We start from the raw sequence: 11,067 nt of genomic DNA, 5'->3' as shown, positions 1-11,067 counted from the left end.
GCGAACGAAGGAGAAGCTCGGATGTCGTCCCTAGAGACTGCGCACAGTGTGAAGGAAGAGAGGGAGCTTGTAGTGAGTAGCGGTGGTGTGATTGCCAGCGAGGTAGAAGCAGAGTCTCAGTCATCAGTCGGGGTTGCGGACGAAGGAGATCACAAGTTCACAGTAGGGACTGCTATCCATGTGAAGGAAGGGAGGGAGCCGGTAGTGAGCAGTGATGGAGGCGTGATTGTTGAGTCGGTAGAAGCAGAGTACCAGTCACCAGTCGAGGAGTCGGACGAGGGAGAAGCTCGAATGTCGTCTCTAGAGACGGCTAACAGTGTGAAGTTAGAGAGAGAACCGGTTGTGAGTAGTGATGGAGGTGTGAGTGTTGAAGAGGTAGAGGCAGCAGCTCATCCACCAGTCGGAGATGCGAACGAAGGAGAGGCCCGGATGTCGTCCCTAGAGACTGCTCACGGCGTGAAGGAAGAGGGAGGGCTTGCAGTGAGTAGCGGAGCAGGCGTGACTGTTGAGTCAGTGGAAGTGGAGGCTCAGTCACAATTCGAGGAGTCTGACGACAGTCAAGCTCGCATGTTGTCGCTGGAGACTGCGAATGATGTGAAGGAAGAGAGAGAGCCGCTGGTGGGTGGCGAAGGTGAAGGAGATATGAGAACTGGAGCTGTAGAAGCAGAGTCTGTGCCAGCAGTCGAGAACTCGGAGGAGGGAGAATCTTGCAAGCTGACAGTAGAGACTGCTAACGATGTGAAGGAAGAGAGAGAACCGCCCCCAATCAGTAGCGACGGAGGTGTGAGTGTTGGAGAGGTAGAAGCAGAGTCTCAGTCATCAGTCGGAGTCGCGAACGAAGGAGATCACAGGTTGACAGTAGAGGCTGCTGGTGATGTGAAGGAAGAGAGGGAGCCGGTAGCGAGTAGCGATGGAGGCGTGATTGTTGAGTCGGTAGAAGCAGAGTCTCAGCCACCCCTCGGAGACACGAACGAAGGAGAGGCCCGGATGTCGTCCTTAGAGACTGCTCACAGCGTGAAGGAAGAGGGAGAGCTTGTAGTGAGTAGCGATGGAGGCGTGATTGTTGAGTCGGTAGGAGCAGAGTACCAGTCACCAGTCGAGGAGTCGGACGAGGGAGAAGCTCGAATGTCGTCTCTAGAGACTGCTAACACCGTGAAGTTAGAGAGAGGACCGGTCGTGAGTAGCGATGGAGGTGTGATTTTTGGAGAGGTAGAAGCAGCGGCTCAGTCACCAGTCGGAGTAGCGAACGAAGGAGATCACAGGTTGACAGTAGAGGCTGATGACAGCGTGGAGGAGAACACAGGGCAGGCAGAGAGTGGCGAAGCCGAAGAAGTGGTTGTTGAGTCGGTGGACGCAGCGTATCAGTCACCATCGGGAGACGCGAACGAAGGAGAGGGTCGCATGTTGTCTTTAGAGACTGCTAATAGTGTGAATGAAGTCACAGAGCCGGTATTGAGTAGCGAAGGAGGCGTGATTGTTGAGTCGGTCGAAGCGGGGGCTCAGTCACAAGTCGAGGAGTCTGACGAGGGTCAAGCTCGCACGTCGTCGCTGAAGACTGCGAATGATGTGAAGGAAGAGAGAGAGCCGCTGGTGGGTGGCGAAGGTGAAGGAGATATGAGAATTGGAGCTGTAGAAGCAGAGTCTGTGTCAGCAGTCGAGAACGCGGAGGAGGGAGAAGCTCACCAGTTGACAGCAGTGACTGTCAAGGATGTGAAGGAAGAGAGAGAGGCTGTTGTGAGTAGCGATGGAGGTGTGATTGTTGAATCCGTAGGAGCCGAGTACGAGTCACCAGTCGAGGAGTCAGAAGAGGGACAAGCTCGAATGTCGTCTCTAGAGACGGCTAACAGTGTGAAGGAAGAGAGAGAACCGGTTGTGAGTAGTGATGGAGGTGTGAGTGTTGGAGAGGTAGAAGCAGAGTCTCAGTCACCAGCTAAAGACGTGCAGGAAGGAGAGGCTCTCAAGCTGACAGTAGAGGCCGCTAATGATGTGAAGGAAGAGAGAAAGCCGCGGGTGAGTGGCGAAGGCGAAGGAGGTGCGATTGTTGAGTCGGTAGAAGCAGAGTCTCAGTCACCAGGCCGAGCCCCGAAAGAAGGAGAAGCTTACAGGTTGATAGTCGAGACTGATAACAGCGCGAAGGAGGAGACAGAGAAGGTGGCGAGCGGCGAAGGTGAAGGAGGTGCGATTGTTGAGTCGGTAGAAGCAGAGTCGGAGGCGCCAGTCGAGAAGCCAGAGGAGGAAGCTCACACGTTGATAGTCGAGACTGATAACAGCGTGAAGGAGGAGACAGAGCAGGTAGCGAGCGGCGAAGGTGAAGGAGGTGCGATTGTTGAGCGGATAGAAGCAGAGTCTCAGTCACCAGCTGGAGACGTGCAGGACGGAGAGGCTCTCAAGCTGACAGTAGAGGCCGCTAATGATGTGAAGGAAGAGAGAAAGCCGCGGGTGAGTGGCGAAGGCGAAGGAGGTGCGATTGTTGAGTCGGTAGAAGCAGAGTCTCAGTCACCAGGCCGAGCCCCGAAAGAAGGAGAAGCTCACAGGTTGATAGTCGAGACTGATAACAGCGTGAAGGAGGAGACAGAGCAGGTGGCGAGTGGCGATGGTGAAGGAGGTGCGATTGTTGAGTTTGTAGAAGCAGGGTCGGAGTCACCAGTCGAGAAGTCAGAGGAGGAAGAAGCTTGCAGGCTGATAGTCGAGACTGTTAACAGCGTCAAGGAAGAGAGGGAGCCGGTAGTCAGTGGCGGAGCAGGTTCGAGTGTTAGAGAAGGAGAAACGACCGCAAAAGAAGAAGGAGCATCTGTGACTGATGAGATTGTTTTGGAGAGTCTTAGTACGCAAGTATGCAATCTGCAGAGTGAGAATAAGACAGACGAAAAGAAAGATGAAGAGATTGTTGATAGAGATGAGAGAGAGTGTTCTTACTCATATCCGCAGGGACGTGACGAAGATGAAAGAAAGCAAGAGACCCGAGCTGAACAAGTAGAAGCGGACGAGACAGGAGAGGAGGGAGTAGACAGGGAAGAGGAATCTCCGGTTGTTCCTCTTCCTTGTATCGCACTTCACGCCATTTCCCCTGTGTCGCTGTCGCTGGAGGTGGAGAATGAGGTCGAAAACCAGAGTGTAAAGCAAAGTCAAGAGGAGGCGGAGAAAGACTGCATTCAAGAAGAAAGGAAGAGCGGCATGGGCGCTGCTATAGCGAGTGGAGACGACGAGCAAGACCCCTCAGAGCAGAAGCTACCAGGAGGCGGGAAGCCACGTGGCGAGAGGAAGTTTAGTAAGGACGAGAACAGAAACGACGACGAGGAGAAGATCGGAGACCACGTAAGGGAAATCAAGAGACTCATCTCTTTCCTTCTGCTATCATCGTCTCTAATCCCAAGCATCGCCAGCATTAGCTCAGCGTCCTCCTGCTAGACTGTTATTCTCAGTGAAATGGAACTACGTTTCTGTGTGCTTCCTTATCTCCTGTCTCGTTCACATCTCATAGACATACGTGCACATAGATAGAGAAGATTCCTGGTGTGATAGACAGCGAAAGCAGAAGGCATCACAAGTAACTGTGTTTTGCTAGTGAACGGGTCTCTCACTCTTCTTTGAGAATACGATAGAGCATGATGCGAGACCAGATCGGAGTGAAGGAGAGACCGATTGAAAGGACGAGGGCCATGACGTCGTATTGCTCCGTGTAAACTCACCTTACCTTACGGCTCTCTGTCTGGTGTGTCTCTGGTATTCTGCAGAGGATTCCTTCAGAAAGACGAAGTTCGCTGGAAAGAAAAACGCAGAAACATGAAGAGAGAAAGGGAAAATTTCCGCTGAAAACAAGCAAGACTTCTGCAGGGTCTTTTCGTCAGCGTATTGACCCTTTCTTGATAAGCCCAGGCCACGTCTCTTCATCAGTTGCGCTCTTCTCCAGAATGCCTTCCTACTCTTCTCTCCACATTCGGAATGAGACCTCCCAATCCGACGAGTCTATTTGTTCCATGGATCGTTCCTCTTCTCCTCTTTTTAGAGGATCACAACACCGTGGTTTCCCTGGTGAGACAAACAGGAATATGATTGTAAATTCGTCTACGTCAGGTGTGATAGGTTTTCCGTACTCTTCCCCGGTGGTACGTGACTCTTTCCATATAACCGCTGGGGAACATAGAGGCAGAACGAGGGGTCCAAGACTAAAGCGTCCAACCTTTGCACGCCCTCAGCGTTCTCTTCATGGCATGATCGTGCGTAGAAGAAATTCCTTAAGAAAGAGTCGCGCGGAGAGATCTCAATCCGTGGGACAGAGCACAGAACCAAATGACGGACTGAGAGGATTCCGATCAGGGACAGGAAGACAAGATGAAGAAGAAGAGGAAGAGGAATTTCAGGGAACTCAGGAGAGAGGGCAGGAGATCGAAAGTGAAGTGATTGCAGCTGGCATCAAGAGTAAGTGCAGTCGACTAGAAGAGCATGTTGAGGCGCTCGAGAAGTCATTAGAAGATTTGGAAAGACTTGCCTCGGACTGTATTGGAGAAAGCACCGCGAAGGAGAATGGTGGTAACCAAGGAAAAGAAGACGATTCTTCTGTTCTTCATCATGCGGTAAGGAAGAAGTACCAGCTTTCATGCTTTTCAAAAAGGGTAATGAGTTAGGCGACTGGAGAACAAGAGAGGCACACACATGCCATCTGTGTCATCCGATCATGTTCCTAGATGCTTGTACGATGGGAGAATCACCATAGAGGAGTTTAGCAGTTGTCGGTCTACAGTAGAACCGAGCTTTCCAAGTGTATGTAGACGGCTCTTCATTCATACCCTGGGCCATGCGTACAGGGTTTAAAGAACATTAACAGATGAATTGAACGGACTTGATTGACGATGCCTCGGTTGAGGTGCTCATAGATACATTCCTTATACAAGGAGTATGGATTGTATGTATGGATATCTTGTGTCTGTCCGTTGTTTCTCTCTAGGCGACATATGGCGACTTTTCTGGACTTTCCAGGTCATCCTCTTCCCTTGTCTTGGAGACGGCATGCGAGGCGAAGATCTCTGTTTTCCCGTATACATCACGATCGGTGTTTCCTCGTGGAGTAGGAGGTGGGCGTTCAGACCTAAGACGGGAAGCGAGTAATCTCCTTCGGGGGGACCATACTCGTCTTTCAGCTTCTTCGCCTTGCTTATCTTTCGTGTCATCTTCATCGCCTTCTCTACGCGATCCATCATCCCCATGTCTAGAGAGAAATAGCGGAGATCATCAAGTAGAGGCACAAGAAGAGAAGAAGACGCCTTCCGGTTCTCCTACTTCATTCGAGCAAAGGCGTCAGTACATTCCTGCTCGTCGTGACATGAGTCTTCTTTCCTCTTCATCAACATGCTTTCTTGAGCTGGTTGATCTTACGACACGGAGAAGAATAGCTTCTTTTCCGAATATCAACGGTCATGCTCCTGAGGACAGAAGAAGTCTATCTTTCTTCTCTATTCCATATTCGAGGATGGCTGGAAACACGGCGTTCGAAAGCGTCCCCCAGCAACAAGAAGAAGTGATGGAGAATGCGAATAACAAGTAAGACAGTAATTTAATTTTTTTTTCGCCTCTTGAGAGACGGGTCAAGTCTGTCTTGTGGAGCTCTACCTATGATAGAACTATAGAAGACCATGTCTACTCTGCTTAGTCCGTATTAGTATCAGTACGAGGAACTGTGTTTGCCATCATGATATGCCTTGTCACAGCAGAGAGCGAACTATGCTCTATGATGATATACAGAGTATTATTATCTACTTCCAGTCCTAATACTGTGATGATATGATGTGCTTCACCCAAGCTCGGTAGGATAGCTAGATAGACCATGTACAAACAAGATTCTCTTGAATCGTCTTAAAACTCCCCGTCCGGTTATCTCTTGTTCCTGCTCTAGAAGCACACCCATGTATATATTCTCTAGATTCATCTGCGTATTCACTCCCTTACAAATACACTTGTATGTACCTGACAACGAGCATGTGACAGTAAGGAGAAAAAAAGTTACTCCCTTATTAGACTGCTAGATCACTCCCAGTGAAGGGAGAAGAGGAAACGGTAGAGAGTAATGTACTGAACAGATATTCTCTTCCTTATGGTGGGAGAGTGAGGCTTACAGCAGTCAGATGATACACCTTCGATGACTCTCTTCTTCTACTGAAGCGGTAGGTTCTCCTTCTCTCAAACGGCTCGTCTTTGTTCGTGCCTCATGTTCGTTCTCTTTCTTCTTCTTTGTCCGTTCTTCATTTTCTTTTTTGTCTCCCTTCATGTCTTTTCATCGTTTCCTTGCAGTCTGCCAAGGGAGGCAGAGTTGCAACGGGGTAAAGGACAAGGAGTGAACAAGATTGAGATTTCCAGCCAGGAAGAGGAAGAGCATGAGAAAGGTGAAAGCAACAGAGACGAAGAGCTCAAGAATGAGGAGCATGGAGAAAAGTTTCTTCCTGATCAAGGAGGTGACAAGAGTAGAGATACCTACGAAGGTATCTCTGGTCTAGGGAGTCTAAGCCGACTACCTATGTGTCTCGCTCAGGAGGAGTATCAAGGTAAGTACTAGTAGGACGTAACTACAGACCTCTTATATGCGATAGTGACTGTGTATGTATCTTCTAATTCTTCTTGTGAAGAACGGTACTGTAGAGAAACCAGAAAGCGGACAGACGTAAGTGTCGGAGAAAGAGCTCGTGTCGTACTCTGATATAGATGTCTAGTCTTGTCTATAACGTAAGCATCCACTCCAATGTGCAAGGCCGGATCTCATCATTTTTCTACATCTCACCACATCTAATGCATCAGCATATGCTTGTACACGTGCTTCGCATCTACAGCCGGGGTTTAGTTCTGTGTTACTGTGGTAGCTAGTCTCCCAACGTCTTCACATATGCATATAGATAGATGATAAGGCACTTCACTGGACTCCATTCTGACGTAGAGGTTTATTTGAAGCCTTTCAGCACGCAATCTTCAAGAACCGGCGTCACTTCTGTTTCGAGAGAGGTCATCGAATCACCGTCTGCACTTCTCTGGCTATGACTCAAGGAAATGGTGTATGCAGATGTATATAGTCATAGATGTCTCTCTCTATATGTATATCTTCTCTGGGTGTCTATATACGTATTGGCGATAGGTGTTATCGATGGTAGAGCATAGGTATTTCAAAGTGAAGATCGTACTCGCATATGTGCTATATCGCATTGCTTCTTATCTTTCATTGTCGCGGAGACGGGCACCTGAGTGAGACTTTCGAAAAGCGTATGAGGTTCTCTTGACAGGAAAACGTAAGATATCTGATTCTAGAAAGCATCCTCGTCGTGAGGGTACTAGTCAGTTCTCTTTCCTTTTATCTTCATATGGTTAGCTTCACTCTGTGGCAGCAGGTATAGAACAGACCGGGCGATTGTCGATTCTTTGGTTCCTTTCACTTTTCCTTTCAGTTCAGACAACTACACCCTGAATCACGCAAAAACTGTGTGTATCTTGATATTCTGATACGTCTGCGTATATCTTCTTATCTTTGAGTCGTCGTACGTATCTTTGTTTCCACTCCATAGAAGTAAGAAATCGTCTCTGGACAGATAGTTCGGGACTCGCTACTACTATCAAGTATGATGGTACTTTATCGTATTAGACATGATAGTACCCCAGACACTGAATATTATAGCTCCAGTAATTAGGTAAATAGCTGCTCCTATACCTTTATGGTGACCACCATATCCGAGCTTCTATCACTGTTAGAAGGTTCTCTAGCTATGCGACACCGTCGTGGTGCTTGACGCCTTCGATTCTTCTTGTTCCTTTGCAGGGGCCGGTGGTGTAATTGAAGAGAAGAAGCTTGGCGAAGAAGAAAAGATTTTCGAAGACCAACAGAAGACAGAAGGGCAACTGAAAGTTACGGAACTTGAAGAGAAGTTTGGAGTCTTGGCCCATGAAGACGAAGTAGGCATCAATATGACTATAGATAGAGTAAGCAAGGGAGGCATCTCCATGTGGTTTCCTAATACACCTCCTGGACTTGACTCAGACATCTTAGAGACGAATACCGATGGAACAGATGAAGATTTGATGGCCCTAGATAAAATCACTCCAGGAGGCATATCCATGTGGATTAGCTCAAGCCCTCCTGATGTATCAACAAAGAGAGAGGTGGCCGTAGAAAAACTTGCGAGGTCACAAGAAGAGAGTCAAGAGAGAGAGACGATGAACTTAGATAAAGTCACTGAAGGAGGTGTATCCATGTGGGTTGGTGGAAGCCCTTCTTCTAATGCATCGAGAAAGAGAGAAATCGCCATAAGGAAACTCGCTAAATTACAAGAAGAGAGGGAAGAGAGAAAGACGATGACCATGGATAGAGTCGCTGAAGGAGGAGTATCCATGTGGATTCGTCTAGGACGTTCTCGTGATGCATCGAGAAAGAGAGAGATCGTCTTACGGAGATTTGCTAAGTTACAACAGAAGAGAGAAGAGAGGGCGTTGATGGTCATAGATAGAGTCACTGATGGAGGCATATCCATGTGGTTTCCTATGAGTCGTCCTTATATGTCAGCACATGGAAACTACCTCATCGCGAAGAAAGATAGGTATTTCCCTCACTTTCGGCGCATCTATCCTTCCCAACGCCGCTTCTTCTCTTACTGCAAACGCTTCGTACAGCCAACCAACACACTGACGGAAGAAGACGAAGACGGAAGCCCTGCTGGAGAGAGTTATGACGGATATAGTGATGAGGTAGGACCGGCTTTCCCTCTGTCTTGCAATAGTGCATATCAAGAGAGGGCGCACGTGCTCACGGAGAGACGTGAGAGAACTGTGGAAGATTCGGAGGAAGAAGACGACGTTGATCCAGAGAGCGAGGACATGACAACCGATGCGAGAAGCCGCAGTAGTATAGAGACTTCAGAAGACGAGTGGATGATCGGCCAGGAAAGAACTTTTAAGAACTTCTCGTCTCTTGTCGGGGGCGTTCATCGACGATATTGTAGGTCTTGGTATTCGACACTAAGGGTGACTTTGTGGCTTCTTGCTCATCAGAGATTGACGTCTGGAGAAGGAGAGACGGCGTCTCCTGTTCACCATATACAGGATGTATCTTGGTCGTCTCGTTATGTGCAGAAAAAGGCAGGAGAAGGAGAGAGCGACGATGATTTGATTTCTCCTGTCTCGCAGTTCTCAGGAAGGATTGCAGACGAAGTCGAAAAAGCAAAAACCCTCCGAAAGAAGAAGAGAAGGAACAGGAGGACTAAGGAAAAGGAGTTGGAGAAGATGGCGGTAGATGAATACAACAAAGTTTTAGTACGGATCTATCAAAGAGAGAAGGAGAGATTCCACCTACAACAAGAGAAAGATAGGTCTTCTCCGATGTATCAGCAAATACCTGTTGTAGACATATCAGAAGAGTCCCGAGTCGGAATGGAAGATAAAGGAAAAGAAGGTCTATCCTGTAGTCAGAATCAAGAAGACAAGTTTACTAATAAGGGACAGAGTCTGCCTATACAAGAAATGAATCTCGGAAATAAGGAAGAGAACAATAGAGTCTTCCCTCACGCTTCTACAGCTGCACATTTAAAGAAAAAGAAAGAGAAGCTAGATGTGACGGTGACGCCTTTATCTTGTGAAAAAAAGAGAGCTGAAGAGAATCTTCCCATCCCTGTCTTGGCCGATCCCATAGAATCTGAGGAGACAAGAAAAGGAAAGAAAGCAGGAGAAGAAGAACGAGGGCTGTCTACTGAGATCAAAGGTAGAAAGGATAGTAGTATAGAAGAAACCGTGAAGAAAATTGAAAAAACAGCCTCCTCGTTGATGGTCTTGCTCGATAAAGAAAGTGACGCTTCGGGTGCTGAAGAGGAAGTCTTGAGCGAGCCACTACTCTATAAGAGAGCCGAAATCAAACCTCGAGAAATGTCTATGGACGAAGCAACGGAGACAAGAAACGAAGAGAAAAGAGGACAATCTTGCGAAGAGAGAGAAAAAGAAAGAGAGGAGGCGCAACAGAGAAGCGATGCAGAAGAGAAAACCGAAAGGAAACTCTTATACCAGGAGCTGTCTGCTGTACTTGGAGCTCCGGAACACACATGCAAGGAAGATCAGTACTCGGCAGATTGTAATGCTAGAGAGTTCCCTCACCAAGAAGGAGACGGGCAGAGAAGGAGTCGACTGGCGACGAGCCTCAACGAGCTCAACCGTCCAAGAAAGAAAGGAGAGGAGACAAAGACGTCAGTCCAGTCTTGCGCGTTGGTCTGTGAGAAAAAGAGAGAAGGAGTGATGGAAAGACGAAAAAGTAAGGATTCACTTAAGCCGGCGGACCAGGCGAGCTTTTCAGCAAGTGAGAGAAATACAAAAGCTACAACGAGAGAAGAAAAATTCTCTGTTATGAGGGTCGTACGTGTAGAAGAGAAGGGAGCTGTGAGGACAGAGACGACGAAGGACATGAAGGTTGCCTCAAGAGAAGATGAAACGGATTGCGCCAGAGTACCTCACGCTTCAAAGAGAAATACGAGTGAAGAAAAGAGAAAGCATGGTAAGGCACCGTGGGAGGACACAGCCAACGAGCTAATAGGTATGATGGAGAAGAGACAGCACAAGATAGAAAAACACTCAAGCTCTTCGCCTGCGACATGTGGAGAATCCGTGCATGAGAAGATTGAGAAAGACGAGAGGAGAAGAAAAAGTTCAAAAGAGACAGAAGAGAAGAACGAAGAGGTCCGTCAGGTTAAAACAACGGAAGTCACTTTAGAGAGCGGTGTAGGACGGATGAAGAAGAGAACAGAGAATAGTGTAGCAGAGGTGATCGCTACGTATCCTGCAGTTCCGTCATCGGAAAAAGAAAGACGCCGAAAGAAAAAGGTGGAGCCAGGTCTGCTGAATAAAGAAAAACCGGAGATAGAGAGAAGAAGAGTAGAAGAAGGGGCGAGAAGAGCTCAGAAAGATGAGGAAAAGGAGCAGAAGAGATTGGGTGAGTTGGAGAGACTTCGAAAAGCTGAAGAGAAGAAAGCGAGGGACATTTTGATCTCTCAGGCCATCGAAGCGTCGAAGAGAAGAGTCGAGGAAGCTGAGGCAGAGGAGAAGAAGAGATTGGGTGAG

General features: G+C 48.1%; 1 protein-coding gene across 1 annotated transcript in view; it reads left to right on the top strand.

The window, feature by feature from the left end:
- CSUI_004400 (uncharacterized protein) overlaps positions 1-11,067 on the top strand; it is a 21,357-nt gene that overhangs the window by 426 nt on the left and 9,864 nt on the right. Inside the window, exons 1-5 of the mRNA XM_068064591.1 lie at positions 1-3,315; positions 3,735-4,574; positions 4,946-5,538; positions 6,286-6,536; positions 7,793-10,939. The exon at positions 1-3,315 is cut by the window's left edge and continues 426 nt beyond it. Coding sequence (XP_067923435.1) covers positions 1-3,315; positions 3,735-4,574; positions 4,946-5,538; positions 6,286-6,536; positions 7,793-10,939 — 8,146 coding nt within the window. The remainder of the gene's footprint in view (positions 3,316-3,734; positions 4,575-4,945; positions 5,539-6,285; positions 6,537-7,792; positions 10,940-11,067) is intronic.

Source organism: Cystoisospora suis (genome assembly GCF_002600585.1).
Source record: "Cystoisospora suis strain Wien I chromosome Unknown contig_2043, whole genome shotgun sequence".
Lineage (NCBI taxonomy): Eukaryota > Apicomplexa > Conoidasida > Eucoccidiorida > Sarcocystidae > Cystoisospora > Cystoisospora suis.
Note: the sequence above shows the minus strand (reverse complement) of the source record. Positions and strands in the feature narration are given on the sequence as shown.